Source organism: Vipera ursinii (genome assembly GCF_947247035.1).
Source record: "Vipera ursinii genome assembly, chromosome: 3".
Lineage (NCBI taxonomy): Eukaryota > Metazoa > Chordata > Lepidosauria > Squamata > Viperidae > Vipera > Vipera ursinii.
The window spans coordinates 139,755,861-139,781,483 of NC_139516.1; the positions used below are offsets into that span (position 1 = coordinate 139,755,861).

A 25,623-nucleotide genomic window follows, 5' to 3' on the forward strand; every position below is an offset into this window, starting at 1 on the left:
GGAAGTATTGGACATACGTCTATTAGTATTAGGACACCTTTTTGGGGGATAATATAATGATTAACCAACCATTCAAAACTCCGGAAACATTGCATTAGTCACTAGTTTTTCAAAAAGCAAGGAAAAATGTGAAGCTGGCTTAAAGCATTTGAAGGTTGGCTACTAAAATAATAATGAAAGTGAAAAATAGATAGCAGCTGCTAAATTTAAATCAAAGTGTTATAATATATCTAATCAAAACAATGTTCTAGGTGACAAAGAAAATGTTGCAGAAGTCAAATGAAGAGAGGGAGAGAAAGAGAAACCATTGCATAGATATTAGTTATGAATTATAATTTATATGAACAGAATTTCTCTCCTTGTAAGTACTATCAAAGACATTTGGTCATAAATATTTCCAAAGAAAATATCAATTAATAATACAGTAAAATCCAGCAGTTCTCCTAGCAAGGTCTTTCTCTCTAGCTAGTCAATTATTACCTTCAAATGAGGAGCTTCCTTTATATGCAACAGACCTACATTTTTATGAGGGAGATCAAATAGTCTATGGCTCAGCTTTCTTTTTCTTTTTTTTTAGAGGGTTTTTTTTTTCAAAAAGCTGATAGTAGATCTTCTTTAACTTTACAGGATATTATTCTCCGTTAACGTGCTTGCCCAATATCACTGAAAAGCTTTATTTGGAAGTTCCACAGACCTATCTATTGGATTCTTTAGAGGACAATCCTCATATGACAATGCGGACATCCAGCAGAATGGACAATGCAAAGAAATGGTTTGGACTCAGTTTTTGCTTTATGATGAACCTCATTACGACTGTATTATCTGGAACTAGCAGACCTTCCAGCAAAGGCCAAGGGCAAAGTCTCTCAGACAACTTGCTTCTTCATCAACGAATGAAGAGGAGTTGGGTGTGGAACCAGTTCTTTGTTCTGGAAGAATACACGGGAACAGATCCTTTGTACGTTGGAAAGGTAAGGAGCTCTATGTGGGATGGGGAATCAGAGATTTACTATAATCATGAGATGGTTAATGTTTTAAAGAAAATTATAACGTTAGTTGTGAATTTCACAAAAGAGTTTTTTTTTTAAGTTGAGAGAGAGAGAGAGGAGAATATAGGATTTTTGTTATGTTCTCCAGCAAAATATATATTTGTGGATATCTGAGAGCTTCCTGTTCCATGTCATCCTGAACTGGCTGTGTTGAAAGACTGTCAGTGATTTGCCTTTTTCCTAAAGATCAGCACTGACAATTATCAGCTGTAATTGACATCTTCCTAACAAAATCTCTGCCAGCATTTATTTGAACTGCTTCAGTGTCCGTGCACAGACTGGTACAAATTGATAGAGAGAGATTGGGGACAAAGAGAGATTACAATGGCTTATTTTGGCTTCCTTGTGAAAAAGTCTTTGAGCGAGAACTGCTTCTGTATTCACAACTTATTTCCAACCATTGCCCAAGTATTAATTTTCTCTCTTACCTATTTGTTGATTTCACAACATTGTACATTCCTAAATGATAACAAGCAACAAATCACAACAAATTTGGGATCATCTATTTGCATTCTAATATGATAGGTTCTTTATCATATTGGAATGCAATAGATGATCCCAGATAGTAAAAGAAGAGGAAATGAATCATATTGTTTAAGCCTTTTGCATCGGATATGTTTTCCAAATAATGTAATTCACCCAGGATTTTAAGTTAGTTTTTATTTACAATATTGTTGCTGAATAGGAATGGTTGATCCAATCAGATTATTAATTTTTAGAAAATGAATTGTCTATTTTATCTATCAGCACTGACATAATTTACCAATAGTAAAACATCTTGTGCCCAATTTTCTTTAAGTATTAGGGTTTGCTTAAATTCATGATATTCCCATTATTCCATATCAGTTATACTGTTTAAGTTCTGCATCTATTTAATCATGCGCTCTTTAACTTGTTTAATTTCTGTATAATATTTCAGTATCTGCTTGTAAACAAGCTCTGGAAAGTTTTCAGAGTTCTGTGTTACAAGTCATATTCAGTCTAAGTATTCTGCCCTATTTTTGCAATTCCTTTTGAACTATACTGCTTATTTGAAGATGATTCTGACCATTGTGAAGAGAGAGTCTTAAAGGGTATCATCTTTGTCTTATTAAGAATTAGGTACTCATAATCCTGTATAAATTATTATCTCTCCACTGATTACATTTTTGTATTTTTGCCTTCATTAGATAAATATTTAACATTGAGGCAGGGTCAATGAATCTGGGGTCATTCTTTTTCTGTGTTTATTCCATATTTTTAATCTGCTGCTTTTGACTGAATAATGTATTATAGTTTTTTTTCCATTTCTACTTGTATAAATTAAAGATAATTATGCAAGCTGTCTGGAAGTCCTGCTCTCTCAGTAGAAGTAACTTAAAGATAAAATTAAAAACTCCAGTCTGTGATTTAAGTTAGAAGCTGGATTGGTAGTATTGTATAAGATTTGGTACCACAAATAGAAAATTAAGATTTGGTAAAAACCCATTTTTTACTGCTGCTGTTCTTCCAGGACAATTTTAATATATGTTTAATAAATTTAATGTAATTTTAATTCTATTTTCCTAAGTCTGGAAGTCATTTTTCTTTTACAATATTCATTGTTGTTATTAAATAACTTCTCAAGTACTTAATTGATTTAACAGTAATATTGAATCTGCAAATGTTGCTCTTCTTTAGGGAAACTCCATTTCAATGTTGTTGTTTGTAATTAATTCAATATCCTTATACCAAACCATATTCCTTATTAATTCTAAAGAATCCCTTGGATGAATAATTGTAAGTGCAACTTCATCTGCATAAATATTTAGTTTTTACTTTCCCAGTTTGTTTCTTGGGGGAAAAAAATTTTTTTGTAATATCCAGAAAGAAAAAGGAAGGAAAAAGGGATCCGGTTTTGCTTCTTGTTCTTTCTAAATGCCATGCCCTATGCAAGAAAATCCATACAGTCCATCAGTATATTCAGTACTGTGAATATAAAAGGCCATTCCAAATTATCAAAGACAGTTTCACAACAAGAAAAATCATAACCATTTTCTTGTTTTCCTCATTATTGTCAATAGCATCCAAAGAATATCTGATACTGTTCCTTATATAAAGTGCTTTTTTTGTAAAAGAAAAAGGTGCCGGAACTCACACATGTCATACAGCCTGCCTTGCTTACCCTATAAGGTTCCATCCAAAAAAGGTGCCGGAACTCCGTTCTGAGTGTTCTATGAGAAAAAAAGCCCTGCTTATATATCCAAAAGCCAATCTGATTGGGATATATTAAGTTAGTTAAAAGAATAGATAGATGATAGATGATAGTTAGATAGTTAGTTAGTTAGTTAGATAGATAGATAGATAGATAGATAGATAGATAGATAGATAGAAGATAGATAGATAGATAGATAGATAGATAGATAGATAGATAGATAGACAGACAGACAGACAGACAGACAGACAGACAGACAGATAGTTATAGCCTACAAAAAACTTAATCCTGCCCTTAATCAGGCAATTTGAGAATAACTTCCATTGAGGTTACAACCCCTAGGAATTGCTGCTCTATCTGGGTAAGTCAGCTTTTCCAAACCAAGTGTCTTCCTGACATGCTGGATTATAATTCCTACAAACAATACTAAGTACGAAATATGGAGGTTAGATCTTCATCATATGTAGAAAGTACTAATTGGGAATGGTTAGGATTTCTAGTTTGGGTCACTTTCACATGTATTTACTCATAATATCTTATCCTGGTTTTTTATCAACCTGCAGTTATTTTTATCTGCCATTAAAATTTACATTATAGTTAAATCTACATTTGAAACTGCACTTTCTCTTAAAATACTTGTTTTTGTTTTCTGTCAGTATTTTTAAATGCATTTTGAAACTGCCCCAAAATGTGTCATTATATGTGGGGACTGTATAGGCTACTCAATAATTAAGAGTTTATTTGCAACCAACTCTGGGAGTTATGAAGCAAATTAGTTCATAGCGAGGTTTGAAAAGAATTATTTTAGCAATCTAGTTTTTGATGTACAAAATGGGAGCTTTCCAAAGGCCTTTGCAGCCAATTATTTTGCAGGCTGATAAAACATGCAATCACTACTAATTTGTGTGGAATTGAGCTATCTTCTTTGCAGTAGGGGCATCTTGCAAATATGCCAATACTGGGAAATGTGATTTGTAACCATTGCTAGAAGTATGTTGTTATTGGGAAGTGTGACTCTTCCCAACTAGTTCATATCACTGCCAATCAGCTTCAGTTTTAGCCTCTTATTCTGAGACATAGAAGAATAAGTTGCTTGTTTCCAAAGTTGTCTGGTTAAAAAAACATTTGTATATTTAATCACTTTTTTTAATTCCAGCATTCTGCTCACATACTAGCAGAACACCATTAAACAATGTGTTTTGGTCATTTTACAATATGATCCTGGTATTTTCCAAAGCAATCATGTCATATTTGCTCTGTATTTTTAACACATAATGGAGTGAGTCTCTTCACTAAAAAGCATTGCTTATTCATATGATGTTAATTCAAAAAAACACAGGATATAGAAAACAACTTAAGATATGCCTGTGAGTTTTAAGAATAACCTGTGAGATTTTTGTTCCCATCATAACTTCAATAAATTGGTATCTCCATTCTGAAAGGACATTTATTTTATTTATTTGTATCCCAATTGTATCCCATGGTTAAGGAAGGACTAGAACTCTCAGTCTCCCATTTTCTAGCCAGTTACCTTAGTCTCTAGTCTGAACTGGATCAAATTACCTGTGTCATAAACTGGAGATCATTATCACAGTCACAAGCCAGCTCACAGGTGATTCCTTAGAGCAGGCATGTCAAACTCACATCACGTGACATCACGCGATGTATCGGAACTTTTTCCCCATTGCCAAAAATGGGATGGGCGCGGTTTCTCCGTGACTCTCCGGCCCATGGGCCGGCAGTTTGACACCCCTGCCTTAGAGCTTTAAAAATCCTTCAGAGTAAACTATAAATCATTTCTTAAGTGTGGACTTCCCACGCGTAAAATAAACATTTTAGGGAAGTTGCATGTGAATACTTCAATTATTTCCTTAGAGTATTGTTTCAGATCCAAGATTTCTTGAGTAGCATTTCCAGTTGAAAGAGGTTGGAAAGGAAAGCCTGGGGGAGCTGTAGCCAATGAAAGTAGAGGGTACGGGATTACATGGATTAGTGGTCTGAGTCAATTCATATGTAATTGAGAAAGGGGTGCTAGAAAGGTGGAAGATGGATCCTGCTCTACTAAATTTTTCAAAATCAAAGAGATCAGCTATCAGAAATATATTCCAACCTTGATTTTGTATTTCTGTGATGTGCACGCAGTGAGATAAGAATGCTATTATGAAATAAAACTTTTTTAATACTCGTTCACAGTGCTCACATGCTGTAACAAGCATGCATAGAAACATTCATTATAATGCATTGCAAAGGTCAGTTTCCCAAAAACTACACATCTTGCAAAACCTTTAATTTATTTTCACCCAAACCTAAGAAACAATATTTTAAGAGATTATGATAAAATACAACAATGCTATTAAATTCCTTAATGGGACATATTCTCTTCCCAAATTGCTTCCTAAATAGTCATTGATTTTAAACTGATTTTTCTTCTAAATCAGTAGATGAACATGAATGAGCTCTTTATTTCATTGTTTTAGGGGTCACAACAAGCTATACATATGTCTGGTATATGTATTCACACATAAATTTAAAATAGAATTTTTGTGGTATCTAAATTGTTATAAAAACTAATTTTCTAGACCAGGGGTCTTCAAACTTGGCCCTTTTATGACTCATGGACTTCAACTCCCAGAATTCCTCAGCCAGGCATGCTGGCTGAGGAATTCTGGGAGTTGAAGTCCATGAGTCATAAAAGGGCCGAGTTTGAAGACCCCTGTTCTAGACGGTACAAATTTTGGAAGGCAAATGTAAGTTTTCTTCCCATTTGTAGGTATCTGCATGAAAATATATATTGAGGTGAAAATCAATTTTATTCCATCAGGATCTACACTCAGCTGCGTGAAATTTGTCTTTTGTTTGCAGCAAACACACTTAGCCTTTTTCTGTGCTATAATCCCTAACACCATTTCACCTGCACTGCTATTTAAATCCTGTTGGCTATGGTGCCTCACATGTTAGTGGTACCAGAAAGTTAAATCTGGTCTAATTCTGGATTATAACTGACAACATAACTTAGGTAACCTATGTTATACTAAATAGTTTTGATAAAGAAGGCATAAAGCTTTTAAGGGGCTTATATGTGCAGAATCTCCCCTTCATGGATTACCGCCTTGTCGTGGCGAAGGGGTTTGCGTAATTCAATGAAGCTATGAGCTATGCCGTGCAGGGCCACCCAAGACGGAAAGGTCATAGCAGAGAGTTCTGACAAAACGTGATCCACTGGAGAAGGAAATGGCAAACCACTCCAGTATCTTTGCCATGAAAACCCTATGGACAGTACCAAAAGGCAAAACGATATGACGCTGGAAGATGAGCCCCTCAGGTCGGAAGGCGTCCAATATGCTACTGGGGAAGAGCAGAGGGCTAGTACTAGTAGCGCCAGAAAGAATGAAGCGACTGGGCCAAAGCCGAAAGGACGCTCAGCTGTGGATATGTCTGGTGGTGAAAGGAAAGTCCGATGCTGTAAAGATTCTTTCTCCATAGGAACCTGGAATGTAAGATCCATGAATCAAGGAAAGCTGGACGTGGTCAAACAAGAGATGACAAGACTAAACATCGACATCTTAGGTATCAGCGAACTAAAATGGACAGGAATGGGTGAATTTAATTCAATGACCATCAGGTATACTACTGCGGGCAAGAATCCCTCAGAAGAAATGGAGTAGCCTTCATAGTCAATAAAAAAGTAGGAAAAGCAATACTGGGATACAACCCTCAAAATGACAGAATGATCTCAGTTCGAATCCAAGGCAAACCATTCAATATCACAGTAGTCCAAGTCTATGCCCCAACCACCAGTGCTGAAGAGGATGAAATTGACCGGTTCTATGAAGCCCTACAGCACCTTATAGAACTAACACCCAAAAATGATGTCCTTATCATCATGGGAGATTGGAATGCTAAAGTAGGAAGCCAAAAGATAACTGGAATAACAGGCAAGTTTGGCCTTGGAGTACAAAATGAAGCAGGGCACAGGCTGATAGAATTTTGTCAAGAGAATACGATGGTCATAGCAAACACTCTTTTCCAACAACCCAAGAGACGGCTTTACACATGGACATCACCAGACGGTCAACACAGAAATCAGATTGACTATATGCTCTGCAGCCAAAGATGGAGAAGCTCTATACAGTCAGTAAAAACAAGACCAGGAGCTGACTGTGGCTCAGACCATGAGCTTCTTGTTGCAAAGTTTAGGCTTAAATTAAAGAAAGTAGGGAAAAGTGCTAAGCCAGTCAGGTATGAATTAAATCATATCCCTGTTCAATATACAGTAGAGGTGACAAATAGATTTAAGGAATTAGATCTGATAGACAGAGTGCCTGAAGAACTATGGACAGAGGTTCGCAACATTGTACAACAGGTAGCAACCAAAACCATCCCAAAGAAAAAGAAATGCAAGAAAGCAAAATGGCTGTCTGAGGAAGCTTTGCAAATAGCTGAGGAAAGGAGGGAAGCGAAAGGCAAGGGAGAAAAAGAAAGATATGCCCAATTAAATGCAGAATTCCAAAGAATAGCTAGAAGAGATAAGAATGCCTTCTTAAATGAACAATGCAAAGAAATAGAAGAAAACAATAGAATAGGGAGGACCAGAGATCTTTTCAAGAAAATTGGAGAGATGAAGGGAACGTTTAATGCAAAAATGGGCATAATAAAGGACCAAAATGGTAGGGACCTAACAGAGGCAGAAGAGATTAAGAAGAGGTGGCAAAATTACACAGAAGAACTATACAAGAATGAGCTTAATGTCCCTGATAATCACAATGAGGTGGTCATTGACCTCGAGCCAGACATCCTAGAATGTGAAGTGAAGTGGGCCTTAGAAAAGCTGAGCAACAACAAAGCTAGTGGAGGTGACAGTATTCCAGCTGAGCTATTCAAAATCTTAAAAGACGATGCAGTAAAAGTGCTACACTCAATTTGCCAGCAAATTTGGAAAACTCAACAGTGGCCACAGGATTGGAAAAGATCAGTTTACATTCCAATTCCAAAGAAAGGCAGTGCCAAAGAATGTTCAAACTATCGCACCATTGCACTCATTTCTCATGCTAGTAAAGTTATGCTTAAAATTCTACAAGCTAGACTCCAGCAGTATGTGGATCGAGAACTACCAGAAGTACAGGCAGGATTTCGAAGAGGCAGAGGAACTAGAGATCAAATTGCTAACATACGCTGGATCATGGAGAAAGCTAGAGAGTTCCAGAAAAACATCGACTTCTGCTTCATTGACTATGCTAAAGCCTTTGATTGTGTGGATCATAACAAACTCTGGCAAGTCCTTAAAGAGATGGGCATACCAGACCATCGTATTTGTCTCTTGAGAAACCTATATGGAGGCCAAGAAGCAACAGTGAGAACTGGACATGGAACCACTGATTGGTTGAAAATTGGGAAAGGAGTCCGGCAAGGCTGTATACTGTCGCCTTGCCTATTTAACTTATATGCAGAGCACATCATGAGAAAGGCAGGGCTAGATGAATCAAAAGTTGGAATTAAGATTGCCAGAAGAAACATCAACAACCTAAGATATGCAGATGATACCACTCTAATGGCAGAAAGTGAAGAGGAACTAAAGAGCCTCTTGTTGCGAGTGAAGAAGGAGAGTGCAAAAGTTGGGTTGAAACTAAACATTAAGAAAACCAAGATCATGGCATCTGGCCCTCTCAATTCCTGGCAAATAGATGGGGAAGAAATGGAGGTAGTGACAGATTTTATTTTCCTGGGCTCCAAGATCACTGCAGATGGGGAATGTAGTCAAGAAATTAAAAGACGCTTGCTCCTGGGGAGGAAAGCCATGGCAAATCTAGACAGCACACTAAAAAGCAGAGATATCACCCTGTCAACAAAAGTGCGTATAGTCAAGGCTATGGTCTTCCCAGTTGCAATGTATGGCAGTGAAAGCTGGACCATAAGAAAGGCTGAGCGCCAAAGAATTGAAGCCTTTGAACTATGGTGCTGGAGAAGACTCCTGCGAGTCCCTTGGACTGCAAGGCGATCAAACCGGTCAGTCCTAGAGGAGATCAACCCTGACTGCTCTTTAGAAGGCCAGATCCTGAAGCTAAAACTCAAATACTTTGGCCACCTAATGAGAAGGAAGGACTCACTGGAGAAGAGCCTAATGCTGGGAAAGATTGAGGGCAATAGAAGAAGGGGACGACAGAGAATGAGGTGGCTGGATGGAGTCACTGAAGCAGTAGGCGTGAGCTTAAATGGACTCCAGAAGATGGTAGAGGACAGGAAGGCCTGGAGGAACATTGTCCATAGGGTCGCGATGGGTCGGACACGACTTCGCAACTAACAACAACAACATGTGCAGAATCTGTGGCACCTTATTAGTACGATAAAAGTCCACCTGTCAGCGATATTAGACACAGATATAGGAGATAATGAGGGTCAGGAGTGAATGGAACAAAATGAATTCATGCTGAATATGAGTGAAGTTTAGCTTTGACTTTTAAAGTAGTTTAGGGTCACATTCATAAGAACATTAATTCCCTGACCAGGAAGAAAATTAAATCACAAAATCAGAAGCATCTTATTTACGTATCAGTAGCACAAGTATGAGGATTTGTTACTAACACTGGCTGTATTATAACTCTTCCTATAAACCAGTAATAGACTGGAAGTTCTAAGGAAATCCAATGGTTTTTAAAAGATTGAATTGCTCAAAAATATCAGCAAGAGTATATCAGTGGAGAAAGATAGGAAAAAACATAGGGCGGGTTATAGGAAACCTTTTGTCAGAACTAAAAATGCTTTCATATTTGTCACAACATATTGGAGTACATTTCAGTATTACCATAAAGATTCTTTTTTAAGAAAAGGCCTGTGGAATAATATCAGCAATCAGCAGTCCTTTCAGGTGCTTGATATCCTATAATTTTGTATGATGGCATGGGGACTCTCCAAATCCGGAAAACATTTTGAAAAAGTATTCTCATGAGATCACCAAACCTTATACAATTTAAGCTTCCTCATCCTGAAAAAAACAACACTTGATGTAATCGTGACTGTTGAGATTTGGGACAATTCTATTTTGGTGGTAGGGTTCCACATATGCCAACTAAGGGTATTGTAACTGATAAACCACTGGTCATGCTTTGCAGGTGATCTCCAAATTGAAGGCCTGTATGTTTAAATACTTTCTACTTCCAACTTTTTGTCAGCCATTGTAGATTCAATTTGATGTACTTTCCTCTACCAGTTCATTGTACGAAAGGGGTCCTAATTAAAGAAATGAGACCATTTTTATATAGCAAGTTATAGATATACTGTAGGTAGCTGCATCTGGATTAGAACCACCAGAGAGAGTTTAGAGTTGTCATTACTTGCATAAAACAGATGTGACCATTTGTAGAAAAAGAAGAGATACAATTCTAGGTTCTATCTTTTTAGTTCAAAGGTTGCAAATCATCACGAGAGCTGTCTGAGGATTAATTCATTAGCCTGGGGGCCACAGTGCTGAAGACTTTTCATACATTCATCAAAGAGTCACTAGTGAATTGAAGATGAAGAGTATCACAGCAGGCCATTTGGTGTGTTTATTTTTAAAATTCTACTGTGAATCACCTCTATATCTTTCTTTCTTTCATTCATTTCTTTCTTGCATTTCTTTCTTTCTTTCTTGCATTCCTTTTTGGACATTTATCTTGCAACATTTTTCATTAATCAGGATAGCCTTGAACCTGATCATCTGACACCTGGCAGATTTATCCCCTCAGAAGAGTCAACTGTGCTTGAACATTATTTTCAATTCTGCCAAGAAATAAAATGTTATTGGCAAATCTCTCTGAAGAAAGAAAAAAAGCATGTTTTGTCTTCAATTTGGCATGTGTTGCAATTCATGAGAGGCTATAATTCTGCACATTTAGTTCACTTTTAGAGTACTTTTAATGGAATGTGGGCTGAAAAATTGATTAAATAGATGCAGTATTGCACAGGAGAAAACAAAAGCAGTTGCCATTTGTTGTCTTTTTAGTCATAATTAATGGAAAGCCCAGCAATTTTAGAGGGTTGAATCAAGTTAAGATTTGAGTCTAAGGCCCACCTTTTACATTCATCATTTATTTAAATTATCCTTAGCAATACAAAAACATAGGGGGGTTTAAAATATTTTTTCTCAATCGCAGCTATTTATATTCAGAGATCACTGAACGTAGACTTACACTGTTTCTGAAAAAGTCTGATATAATCTGGGATTTTAAATGCTCATAGTAATCAGGGTGAGAGACGTCAGCATCAAGCTTGTGAGCTCAGGTAATTTAGTCATTTCCATAAGCCAGTGCAGAGCAGCAGGTAGAAGTGGGCTATAGGCTAAACCAGGGGTCTGCAACCTTGATAACTTTTAAGACTTGTGGACTTCATTTCCCAGAAATCCTCAGCCAGCCTCTCAGTCTGGGGGCAGAAAAGGAAAGAGACTGCCTTTTCTTGAAAGAAAGCTGTTCTCCACTCTGGCTGGCTAGCAACAGAATTGCCCAGATGTTCATTCTGTATATTTTCATTTTCCTTTAATCATGGGTGTGCAGTCAGAGGCAGCCTGGGAGTCCATAGCATCAGGGCAACCATAACCATACATTATTAAAATCCTGGCTTCAAATAAATAGTCACACATTAGACTTGCTTTTGTACCAGGGTAGTGACGATGATATCTGGAGTTGGGGGATGCTAACTATTAATCCTTAGTCACGGTCAGGTCACTGTGTGTCAATTTTGAAGTCCTCTGTAGTCTTTCCTCACTGCAAAAAGTGGTTTCAGAGGGAATCTGGGCATGTTCTTAAGGCTGCGATGCAAGGTTCTTTTGAGGCCATATAGCCATTGCCTGGAATGAGGGCACAATGATGGTCAGAGATTGGATTGCGCCTGAATGGGCTCTCTCCCTTGGTTCTCTGAGAAATAATGAGAGATAAAATGACAAAAGAGAACCTTAGAGCATTGGAAGAAGAGGATGAACCAAATACAGTATGATTAGATAAATACTAATCTGTTGTTTTCGATTATTATGATCTCTACACATTTTCAGTCCTTGTGTGTTTTAAGCAAATTAGCAAGTCTTTACATCAGAGTTCCTTCTATATTAATAGCATATCTATTATCCTGCGAACAGCTCCAAGAATTAGATTCTACACATTTTTCTACTGGAGGTTCTTTTGATACGGTCTGTCTGTTGAACAGCTCTGTATTGTTTATATCAGGGGTCTTCAAACTTGGTCCTTTTATGACTTGTGGACTTCAACTCCCAGAATTCCTCACCCAGTGTGCCTGGCTGAGAAATTCTGGGAGTTGAAGTCCACAAGTCATAAAAGGGCCAAGTTTGAAGATCCCTGGTTTATATCCTTTTCCACTGAATGTTTTTACATGCTACCCAAAAGGGGATATTTATATTCTTTCTCTGTCCTTTTTAAATAAAGTTTGATTTTATCTATCTCTGTGACATTAGTCAAGTGTCTCAACAGTAAAGGCCCAGGAGATAGCCAAACAGTATTTCCTTTTAAACTTTTCACCGGCTTTTGCTTATAGCCTAAGCAAAAGGGGATATCTTGCTCACATACAGTGATTATTTAGCAATATAGCTATACAGACATTCTGGGCAGTGAACTATTTTAATATGTAATATCAACACAAATAATATAGCAACAGCAACTACTGCTACATTTGATGGTTCACCAAATAACTAATAGCTAAAAGATCATTCTTGAGAAGGTATATTAATTGGTCCATCCCTTATTTATTTTACAAAGAGCAAGGACCTTCAACAAGGCTTCTCTAGAAATCTGTAGCAGATAAGCAGATTCTGTTCTGGGAAGACTGTGTTCAGAGATGTTGAAATGATAACTACTAACGTGAAAGAACTGGTCTCATTGGGAAATGTGTAGTTCTAGAAAAAGAGGGGGGAAATCTTCATTCCCACTTAGACTTTCCTTATGCTGCATCTTTAGCTGTTTCTTCACTCACCCCATACCACAGAAATATTTATACAGTAACCAAAATATATTTGGGGTTTTTTTAATGGTATTTGGTTTTAAAAGTATTTTATGGAGTTCAGATTTTTTTTTCCAGGATAGAGTTTTGCAGATGCATAGTAGCACAGGCAAGATGCATGTTTCAAATTTTGATTGGGAGCCATCCAGAGCTTATTATAAGATGGCTGACTATGTAAATATTTTAAATACATAAAATATTTACTCAACAACCCAACTGTTCCAAAATGATTCACTCAAATGAGAAGCAGGAAGGGTGGAGAAGATGGGGAGGGAGGGAGCTTTTTTTTAGTTTATTTTGCAGCATTATAGTGCTTTAGTGCAGAGCTCTCCTACCTTTCTGGCTTTGTAGACTGGCGGGAGGGAGAGGGGCTGGCTTCACGCAAGTGGCCAGCCAGGTGTGCAAAATGCAGCTTCATTTGTGAGGGCGGGCACGCACGCCTGCCGCGCATGTAAATGGAGCGTACACGCTCGCCTGCTGCTTGCTAAAGTGGGGATGCACGCACACGCTCACCTTCCGCTTCCACAGCCTGGTTCCGAACGGCTTACGGCCCAGTATTGGACCATGATTCAGGGATTGGTGACCCTGGCTTTAATGCATAATTTGTATCAACAATTATAATGACATGTTACAATGTGCTGTATTTTTGTCTAACATCATTCCTGCCCTAAGGTTTTCAGCTCCCTATTCATGAATAGGGAGAGGTCCCCAACCTTTGGGGCACCAAGGACCAGTTATGTGGAGAGAGATTTTTCCGCGGACCAGAGGGGGCGTTGTTTTGTCTGCCGGCTGCATCCTGCAGATGGGGCTTTGCTTGTTTGTGCGGACCGGTTGCTGGCCTGCTGTGGCCAGGTACTGGTCCACAGACTGGGGATTGGGGATTCCTAACTTAGGGGGCTGCATTTGTATTTTTTTATACTTATCAAATACGGTAGGTTTAAAGCAAGAATTTGTAAAACCCAACTAAGGGTATGAGGTTATTGTGGCCAAGGCAATTTAATATGCAAATGTCTCTTCCTTTGGGGACATCACTAGACAACTTCTAATTTCAATAAAAAGGAGCAGAGTTTACTCCTTGTTTTTCAACTTTTTTTTCTATCAATACATGTAAACTCTGGAAAGAGAAACAAAATGTCTATTAAGTCTTCTGTTACTAATTATAGTTCCACAAGCTTTTTAATCAAGCTGTGTATGTTTAATATTTATTTAACTATTTTTCCAAGGAAACAGTAGGCATGTTATTAATTGAATTGTTCTTGTTTTTGTAAAAGATAATGGTACTTTATTTTGCTGATCTATGTTTTCGCCTCCCAGATTATCAAAGGTTACTTGAACTAATTAATTACTGTGCAATGTGTTAATTCGTTAGCTGCCTTTAACACTTTATCATGTATTATCATCTGTAGCAGTGTGCAAGTACATAAAGATGTCCCAAACAATTGTATTTACCTTATCTCGTGTTTTTTTTAAATAATGTCTGCATTATAACTTTATCATTTCTTCTTGGCTTAACTATATTCTGTGAAATAAATTCACTGCCACGTTGTTATTTTTGTACTTTAGATTTAATTTTGATAACTAGGAAACACTGATTAGGAGTGGGATGTTACAATACAAAGAAGCAATTGCTTTGGATGAAGTATGTAGACTGCTGCACAGTAGCTTTGTTTTTTTTAATGATTTATTTCTTGTGTATATTTTTATGATTCACTAGGTAATTGCAGTTCGGAGTTATAGGGAAAGGGAAAGGACAGTAATGTGGGAAATTTTAATGCTTTTTCCTAACTCCAGTGCTTTGTTTTTCCTTCACCATCAAGGCCATTGTAGATCAAGAACTGTATACTTTTCCAAATCCAAGCTATGACGAGTTCCCACATCACCCTTTGCCTGTCCTTTCCTTGAGGCAGACTTCAGAGCTTCTTCTATATGGTATTTAGATGCCTCAAGAGATATGATAACCAGTAGTTAGATAACAGTCTTTCAGAGTCATGTCATATTGCTGAAATATTTCTCTTAAGAAGGTTCTCTACCTTCCCATTGTGCTAGTCCCTTAGTGCAGACATGTCAAACACAAGGCCCGGGGGCCGGATGCAGCCCACAAAGTGGTTTCATGTGGCCCGCAAAGCCATCCTGGAAACAGTGAGGGAACGGCCCCCACTGCTTTGGCCCTGGACCAGAGACCCTCCTTCTGCCAGAGACCCTCAGATCTGTCCCACTCCTGCCCAGGCCACCATAGGCACCCTTGATGCGAATGATGTAGAGCTGGCCACACCCACCCAGTAGGCCATACACAGTCTAGCCACGCCCACCCTGGCCATACCCACCCGGCCCCTTGAGGGCAACTGCAATGCTGATGCGGCCCTCAATGAAATTGAGTTTGACACCCCTGCCTTAGTGCCAAGCAAAGACAATTTGATATTCCTAAGCTTTTTTACCATCCTGTATTGTTTTACTGTAATTAAGATAGGGGTGGGGGGGTGGCATGGTGATATGTGCATTTACTTTTTTAACCTCTGTTTATTCTTGTATATTTTACAGTTCTTTCAAAATAATGTTTGTGTTGTGTTCATGTACTCCCTGGAAATATTTATATGTACAGTATGATCAGATGGATCCAGCGTATCTGTCAGCTCTTCCAAATTAATAGCTATCATAATCAGCCCATTCTTTATTTGCAGTGAAAATGATGTGCAAATAACTTGAATCTATTTTACATATTGAAACACAATTTAAATAAATTAGATAAAATAAATGCACAGAGCTATAACTAGAGACAGAGATAGAGATATAATAGGAAAGGATATGCATTCATAAATTTTATTATGTCCCGTACCGAATGGTCTTCAGGTTCTGGAAAAAAATAATGCAAAGAAGCAACTGCTTTGGATGGAATTTAGTCAGCATCACTCTTTTAGAAGCAAATATGTCTCTGTGTGTTTGTGTGTGTGTGTCCGTGTGTGTGTCCGTGTATGTGTGTGTGTGTGTTAGACTTCCAGGGGAGCTGGAAGCCTTTTGCTTCTTCTCTATGGGATCTCTGTTAGTGATAATTAAGTCATCCATTCTAAAAGGTCGGCTGTTTTTTTCCGGCTCTTTTACAGTATTTTTCCTAAATACTGTATATTGCTGTCCTCTGTAGGAATTAATAACAGCCATTCATTTAATGTGTTCCCTGTTCTGAGTGTCCCCCATCACATCTTGTTCCGTAGAATCATGCCAGCTCTTATTTATAGCTCACCCCTTCAGTTACATTTCATAGTTATGCTACCGCAAACTTGGTCAGCCTGACAGCTTCAGTGTGCTTTTTTGGACAGCAGTTGCAATCATTCATAGCAACTATATTTGCAAAGGATGATGGAAGATTGCCAGATGGCAGAGGGCTTTGGCTACCATTAAGGGACATGACATTTTCAGCATCACATAAGAAGGCACCTAGTCGTCCAAAAAGCTTGCAGGCTAAAGTTTATACAAAAAACTTCGCAGTTTGGAGGAGATATGGCATGAGAGTAATGCAATAAGCAAAATCTGTAATGTATATTTTTGATATTGTTTATTTGGTAAGGACAAGCACAGATTATTTTTTTTATCTCACAGCCAATAAGAGTTGGTAACTTTTTCCTGCCTCATTTGCTCTTGAACAGCAGTTGGTTTTTGGACTTTCAAATTTCTAAGTTATTTGTACTTTTTCAGTCAGTTCCATATCAGGACAAGTCTATGAAAATTACTGTTTAATTTATTCTCCGTTCTATACTCAAACACCGAGAATAATCATAAATCTGAATACTTAATGTTTGCTATGAATGTCTCTTCTTTCTCCCTCTTCTACTAATTCTGACATATTAACTCAGAGAACCTGAATATACATCTCATTCTGAGTAAATTTAGTTCTCCAGTTATAAAATATTATTTACAATATGTCAGTTTGCATTGTTAAGAATCAGTGGAATGTGGAACAGGAACAGTTTGTCAACTAAAGCAAATGCCATAAAGCTGTTTCTGTTGTTGTTGATGATGATGATGATGATGATGATGATGATGATGATGATGATGATGATGATGATGATATAATAACAACAACAACAAAAGGCAGCTTTACTTGGAACAGCTTACATCCAGCAAAGATACCTTTAACACCATAAATCAACCCTACCTGCCTATCACAGGTCCTTTGGAAGGACTCGATGGGTGGGTAAAAATGACAGATCCAGTCTAAACATCTGTGCGACCTATCATAACAATGATGGCCAAAATTATAATATTGAAGCTTGCTGGTCCTTTTCTACCATATGTTTACAAAGATCCTGAAGCAGATTCATTAAATAACTCTTCATGAATGAGTACTATGCAACCAATTTTATTTCGTTACTTTTTGTAGCTCCATTCTGATATGGACAGAGGAGATGGATCAATCAAATATATTCTTTCGGGAGAAGGAGCAGGAATTGTTTTTACTATTGATGACACCACTGGGGATATCCATGCCATTCAGAGACTAGATCGAGAAGAAAGGTCTCAGTATACCTTAAGGGCTCAAGCCTTGGACAGACGAACAGGCAGACCAATGGAACCAGAATCTGAATTTATCATCAAAATCCAAGATATCAATGATAATGAACCCAAATTCCTAGATGGGCCATATGTTGCCTCAGTTCCTGAAATGTCACCAGTGGGTAAGGAAAGCTTAAAGCGCTTAATATGTGTTGAATCATACTTGATTAAATATTTGCTTTATTCCAATCTCTTTGACAAAAACAGTTGGGTTGGTTTGTTGGTTTGTCTTATTTCTCAGCTTTCATTTAAGAGCGTGAGGTATCGCACATAATATTTCCTGTTCTTATTTTTTTTCCAACCACAGGTTGGATCCAGTGAACTTTTTGCAAATCTCCCCATATCTAGTCCAACACCTTAGACACAACACAACCAGGCAGAAGAAAGAATAAAAATGAGATGTACAATCTAGAGCATTGTTGTTGTTAGTTGCGAAGTCGTGTCCGACCCATCATGACCCCATGGACAACGTTTCTCCAGGCCTTCCTGTCCTCTACCATCTTCTGGAGTCCATTTAAGCTCACGCCTACTGCTTCAGTGACTCCATCCAGCCACCTCATTCTCTGTCGTCCCCTTCTTCTATTGCCCTCAATCTTTCCCAGCATTAGGCTCTTCTCCAGTGAGAAGAGCATAATTTCAGGCAAATCAAAGCACAAGCGGGGTAGAAGAATGGCAGTTGTAAAGACCGGCCTTTGTGGAACGAAATCTAGTTTTTTGTGAATGATCTGCTGAAACTTTCCCGCCAGGATGGCCGGCTGGATACTTTGAGGAAAAGATCGTATTGTATAGCGTTAAGTTCAAATCATCTCTAGAAATAAGAGCTCTGTATCTTCATTAGGAAAGTTATATTGCTCTATGAATATAGTCAGTGGCCTCTTCATTTTCATTGCACTTTGCATTAGTTGAGATATATTTTTCATCAGCTGACAGTACAGGAAGCCTAACGGAGCCCCAAGTGACTGTGATGCTGATAGTACACTGTTTTGCCTCTAGGATTAGAAATAGTGGGGAAATACAAGATGGTTGTAAAAACATTTCTGAAGGTTTCCTCCAGTTTGTCCCTTTTAATTATTTTTTTAATTATTTAAATTTAAAACAAAAGAAATAAAAATGCACATAACTCTTAACAGAGCACCCACACCTCATATCAGGGGTCTTCAAACGTGGCCCTTTTATGACTTGTGGACTTCAACTCCCAGAATTCCTCAGCCAGCCACGCTGGCTGAGGAATTCTGGGAGTTGAAGTCCACAAGTCATAAAAGGGCCACGTTTGAAGAGCCCTGCCTTATATGTTGTTTCACTACAGATTACTTTCTGGTGAAAATTTATGCCTGTCACTCCCGTTACTGCTAATGGCTCAGGAGGGCAGCATTCTTAAGAATCAGAAAGAGCATCTTCTCAAGAGAAAGGTTGCAATTCGTTGGTCCTTGTTAGAGCTCCGTGTCCTCTCTCCCCAAATCTAACAAGGTTCTTCACTGTTGTTTTTTTCAGGCACCTCTGTTATCCAAGTGACAGCAACAGATGCTGATGATCCTACTTACGGGAACAGTGCCAGAGTAATCTACAGCGTTCTCCAAGGACAGCCATACTTCTCTGTGGATTCCAGAACAGGTAATTTCATCCAAAATTATCCCCAAATGTGGCCTCTCCCCTTAGCTGTCATGGCGTGCTCAGTTTGGGCTTCATCATCAAAAAAACAAATGGTCATTAACCATGTGGTCCATCATATTTCACTAAAGCACCAAGCTCTAAAGTATGGAGCACACTGATACAAAATAACATGACTAGTCAGGGAGCAAGGGCAAATGGATATAGAATTATTAACTTGAGTAAATGCTGTATCAAACTTCAACAGAATTACTGTAAAGGTGTGAGGAAATCAAGGTTAAAAGAAACACAGAGAAAATGGGATTGCTATGGAAATATAATTTTCCCACTACAAGTAATAGCTTATTATGTCTTCCAAGGTGGGTGGAAGAGAGAGGCAGGTGACAGGCAAAGATCTGATAGTATGGATGAAACAGCAGTTTAATACTGTTACCAGTACGCAAAAATCTAAAAGCAGAATTTTAAAAAAGAACTCATATCACTTCCAGGCTGTAATTACTGTAATGCAGTCTCTACATGAGCCTGCCCCTTCAAGAGCTTTCAGAAGCAGCAGCTTTTTCAGAAGGCAAGTGACACAAGTGGTTAATTTCATGATAAGTCCACATAATGCAGGGCTCTTCAAACTTGGACCTTTTATGACTTGTGGACTTCAACTCCCAGAATTCCTCAGCCAGCGTGTCTGGCTGAGGAATTTTGGGAGTTGAAGTCCACAAGTCATAAAAGGGCCAAGTTTGAAGAGCCCTGGCATAATGCCTTTGTTTCCCAAGCTGCACTTGCTTCCAGATGTGATTCAGTTGGTTGTCACCTGTAAAGCCCTCCATGACATTAGGGCAGGATGCTCTTGGGACTATCATTTCTGGTCATCTCACCAAAACTGCACGATTGGCATAGTTCAAGTCCCTTTTATCAAGAAATACCATCTTGTGGAACATAAGGGTTGTGCTTTCTCTGTTGCAGCACCCACTCTGTGGAACAGCATTGTCTTCCCATCTCTCAAGAGATCAGTCTGGCCTTGATATTTCTGTAGGCCATTAAAACCTGAATGTTTCCTCATACCTGGAGCTGAAAGATTAAACCAGGCCTATTAGTAGATTTTCTGTTTGATCTGTATGGATTAATAGTTTTAGGACCAGGCATATGTTATGTTAGTTATTGTTGTTATTGTCACAGCTTTCTATTTTTGTTGTTGGATATAATCCTTTGTTTGCTATCTAGCTTCACTGATGTAAAAAGGGCAGCTACATAAATTCTTAAATAAAATTTTTTTAAAAAATAAAAGTATCGGTGAATCTGTAAACCTACATTTAAATCCTGTTCGACCATGAAACAGCCAGGAGACCTTAAGGATTTCTGATTCCTGTTCTATACCCAAGAGCAACATTATTCAGCAAAAGTAGCAGTTGATCTTGGCAGGATTTCTTACAGCAACCTGGCTCGTGTTTTCTTTCTCAGAAAAGAAAAGTGATTTCCACAAACCCAGACGTTAATTAGAGATGGAAAAATTTTCAATGAGTATTACCATCTCCTTGTATTCTCTAGAGCAGATTTGCCCTTCTGTTGTGCTGGTCCAAATCCTGTTTCACTTGAGATACTTGTTAATTGCAATTGGCTTAATTGTTCGCCAGGTTCCAGGGGGAAAGCATTAGCATCTCTTTAAGCAGTGTGGGAGCATCATATTAATGTTCTTGAAGCGCTGTTTGCATAACAGCCTGAGTATCCTGTCAAAATTTCTTAAATGGATCCAACAACAATGTATTGACTTTTTAACACGCATGCGGTTCAGATCAGAAATACAATGTTTATTTAAAAATAAATGGGATTACAGTTAATTAAATAAGTATTTGATTAAATCATTATGCTAAAATGCAAATGTGTGTTGCATCTCTGAGAAGGTAAGGAAGAAAGTATGAAATATTTCAAATAGTAATTACCACTTAATGCTAACTGGAAAGCTTTTTTTTGTAATGGGTTTGTGTTTTTTTTACATTTCCTACTGAAAATTAAATTCTTCAAAAATAAACAGGATTTCCTGCTATAATCTCAGAGATTCACTGTCTCCTGAGATCACGTTTCATAGCAATTGCTTTGGGTAATCAAAAATGATAACAACAAAATCAGTTCCCTGCTGATAAAAGATCATTCTTTCTTGGAAATTTTTGAAATAATAATTTGAAAAGGCAATAAATTTAGTCCTCAACTTGTAACAGTTCATTAAATGACCATTCAAAGTTACAACAGCACTGGAAAATGTGACTTATGACCATTTTTCAAAGTTATGACCCCATGATCATGTGATCAAAATTCAGACGCTTGACAACATATTTATGACCGTTGCAGTGTCCCAAAGTCACGTGATCTCCTTTTGTGACCTTCTGACAAGCAAAGTCAGTGGGGAAGCCAGATTCACCTAACAACCGGGTTACTAGCTTATCCACTGCAGTGATTCACTTAACAACTGTGGCAAGAAAGGTCGTAAAATGGGGCAAAACTCTCACTTAGCCACAGAAATTTAGATCTCAGTTCTGGTTGTGAGTCGAGAACCACCTGTATTTTCAAATCAAGGCTGACTCCAGTTAATTTGACACATGGTTATTTAATAAATTGATTTTTTTCCCCTGTGTTATTCTCTGTGGTTTCCATAGGATTAATTAGGACAGCACTAATGAATATGGACAGAGAAGCAAAAGAATATTATGAAGTTATTATCCAAGCCAAAGACATGGGTGGACAGCTGGGAGGATTAGCTGGGACAACCACAGTCAATATTTCTCTGTCTGATGTTAATGATAATCCACCCAGATTTCCACAGAGTAAGTACTGTCCATGGTTTGTATTTTGTTGTCCTTCAACTTCTCAATGGATCTCTCAGTTTGAAAGTACATTACTATCTGTTTCCTACCCAGTAAGCATGGGCTATAATCTGAAAATCTCTGAGATGTCATATAAAGATGAAATAGTGCTTTTATTTATTTTGCATAATAAAGCCTGATTTGTATTTATTTGGTATTTATCAGTATGTGAGGCACGTCAAAAGTAACAGCAAGCTAAATCCCTGCACTGAAAGCTCACAATGTAAAGTACAAGATAAAGAAGCAAAAGGTGGGAAAGATAGAAACCGACAAAGATAATGATCCTGGAAATAAAAGTATGACATGAAACATATTTATTCTTGTAAAATAACCTGAGCTACTGAAAGGAGTTCAGCATCTGAGCTGTTGAAAGTTGTTTTTAGCCACAGCTTGAAACAACATTGGCTCTGGCATTATGTGAAATTGTGCATATTTTTCTAGGAAGGGGAGGTGACGTGAAACAGAAGGAATGTGGGAAAAATAGAAGGAATTGTATGCACCCTAGGTGATGCAAAAATAATAATAGTAACAATGATAAAGGTAAAGGTTCCCCCGCACATGCGTGCTAGTCATTTCCAACTCTAGGGGCCAGTGCTCAACTCCGTTTCAAAGCCAAAGAGCCAGCGCTTGTCCGAGGATGTCTCCGTGGTCATGTGGCCGGCATGACTAGATGCCAAAGACACATGGAACGCTGTTACCTTCCCACCGTAGTGGTCCCTATTTTTCTACTTGCATTTTTTACGTGCTTTCGAACTGCTAGGTTAGCAGAAGCTGGGACGAGTAACAGGCGCTCACTCTGTTATGCGGCACTCGGGATTCGACCCGCCAAACTGCCGACCATCTGATCGACAAGCTCAGCATCCTAACCCACTGAGCCACCACGTCCCTCCTTATCGTCTACCTTGCATCTATATTCTTGTGCTTTTGTTTTGGGACCTGCCATTCTACTGGGGGGAGGGGGGATATTTGTTTTTGCTTGGGATAACTTTCACTTTCTACTTTTCCTCTCCCACCTCTGTCCATTTGAGGAAAAAATGTGTCTCCCTTATCAGGGAGAAATGAAACTGGAGAGGACCTTGAGATGATTGGCAACTGTGCCCAGTTACCCACACATCATGCCACCTGTGGATTGGCTGGATTTCAAATGGACATTATGACTGGTGGGAGGAGGAGCATTGCTGGTTTAGCTCTACCATTTGAGCGGGATTTTCCCCAGATCTTGCCTTGACTTCCCTACTGTCACTAACCCCTAATAAAAGTTTCCTTTTGAGACAATGCCTGTTTCAAGAGTCCTGCTTTCTTGGGTGGTTAGCTGAGGTGGCTCATTACACCCAGATTCTGCTAATCCTGCCACTGTGGCAAGAAAGGGGGAACAGCATCAAAGCCCAGCATAGCCACAGAGTTCCCAGGACCCTAGTCTTACCCAGTTTTCAGGGTTGTCCTATGGAAAGGGAGGAGTCTGGAGGCAGCTAAAAAAAATTTCTGAAAGAAAGCAGCAACCAACTACTTTCGTACTGTTGTCAAAAGGGCTATACAGATGTTTCTGTCTTGTAATCAAGACAGTTAAGCTCAGTTTGCAGAAGACAGACTGGTGTGTGTGAATGTGTGTGGAAGTGGATATACAATTGCAAAAGAAACAAAAAAAACCTCCTTTAATTACCACCATTTCTAATTTTTATTTATTTAAATTCTCCCACTGAAATCTATAGGAGTTTAACTTTGCTTGGAGTATCTCCCAATCCGTTTGTTGTTGGCAATCATTTTCTTTCTCTCACTTATTTCTCCAGAGCATTATCAGATGAGCGTGCTGGAATCCGCTCCAGTCAGTTCCACCGTGGGTCGTGTTCTTGCTAAAGACTTGGATGAAGGTATTAATGCTGAGATGAAATACAGCTTTGTGGATGGGGATGGACTGGATGTCTTTGACATTACCACTGATCTTAATTACCAAGCTGGCATCATCACTGTGAGAAAGGTAATCAATTTTGTTTCTCAAATGCGTGCAAGCACTTTCAAACACAGCGATATCTGAATATACGTGGCAAATCTTGTCTGGCCAGCAATTTGATTTACTGAAGTAAAGGTAAAGTTAAAGGTTCCCCTGCACATGCATGCTAGTCGATTCCAACTCTAGGGGCCGGTGCTCATCTCCGTTTCAAAGCCGAAGAGCCAGCGCTTGTCTGAGGACGTCTCCGTGGTCATGTGGCCAGCATGACTAGACGCCAAAGGCGCAGGAACGCTGTTACCTTCCCACCGTAGTGGTCCCTATTTTTCTACTTGCATTTTTACGTGCTTTCGAACTGCTAGGTTGGCAGAAGCTGGGACGAGTTGCAAGAAATAACTCATTTTCCCTCTTTCATATTAATTTCTGATAAAGTGAGACATTCCGCATGCGGATTTGTGGTTTGCCCAGGGGCAAACGAATTGCTTTTTTTTTTGCAGTAAGCTTAAGAAAGGATCTGTCCTTTCCCATTTTATTCTCTCCACAGTCTAAGTGAAGGGTTAGTTTGAAAGGTAGTGGCCTATCCATGGTCACTAGTAAGCATTCAAGGCCAATGGGAGATTGCAAACTTTGCTAGCTCTTGTCCAGAAAGCACATGATTAGCACCAGAAGGAATGGAAAAAACAGTCTTCTCTTTTGATATGACCATGACCAGGGCTTGCAAAGCTTCAGCAGGGTTAACAGCTGGCAGTGGGACATTGATCCAGACCGGAAGGAGTTGGTACTCTTTTAACTTTTTCAAATTCTTGGTTATGTTCACTGTGCAGGTAGTCCTTGACTTAGAACGATTTGTTTAGTGACCATTAGAAGTTAGAACAATGTTGAAAAAAGGAACTTATGACTGTTTTTCACACATACCATGTGTGAAAATCATGCAGCATCATGATCAAAATTTGGGTGCTTGGCAACCAACTCATATTTATGATAGTTGCAGTATCCCGATGTCATGTGATCACCTTTTGTGACTTTCTGACAAGCAAAGTCAGTGGGGAAGCCAGATCCACTTAACAACTGTGTTACTAACTTAACAACTACAGTGATTCACTTAACAACTGTGGCAAGAAAGGTCATAAAATGGGGCAAAACTCACTTAACAATGATCTCACTTAGCCACAGAAATTTTGGGCTCAATTGTGGTTATAAAATGAGGACTACCTAAACTAATGAATTTGTATATAGATGTATACAAATTACATATAGTAGCTGTCCCAGAGATGTGAATGCGTGCTTATAGTTCTCTATTAAACTTGGATCTGACGATGCTTTAGTGCATGAATATGAAAATATGGATAGAGAAGAAAAATAAACTTCTTCCAAAAATAGGGGTTGTTTCTAAACCAGCAACTTCTGAAACTAGCAGGCATTTTGTTTTGATTAAGGTCTGTGTCAATTAAGAGGATTCCATTTTGCTAATATTCA

The 25,623-nt window shown here is 38.4% G+C and overlaps 1 protein-coding gene across 1 annotated transcript in view; it reads left to right on the top strand.

The window, feature by feature from the left end:
* Positions 1–443: 443 nt before the first annotated feature.
* Positions 444–25,623, top strand: part of CDH20 (cadherin 20) — a gene marked incomplete at its 3' end in the record, with an annotated part of 47,266 nt that continues 22,086 nt past the window's right edge. The window contains exons 1-5 of the mRNA XM_083358983.1: positions 444–971; positions 17,573–17,867; positions 19,237–19,356; positions 21,996–22,163; positions 23,990–24,177. Of these exons, the coding sequence (XP_083215109.1) occupies positions 729–971; positions 17,573–17,867; positions 19,237–19,356; positions 21,996–22,163; positions 23,990–24,177 (1,014 nt within the window). The 5' untranslated portion in view covers positions 444–728. The remainder of the gene's footprint in view (positions 972–17,572; positions 17,868–19,236; positions 19,357–21,995; positions 22,164–23,989; positions 24,178–25,623) is intronic.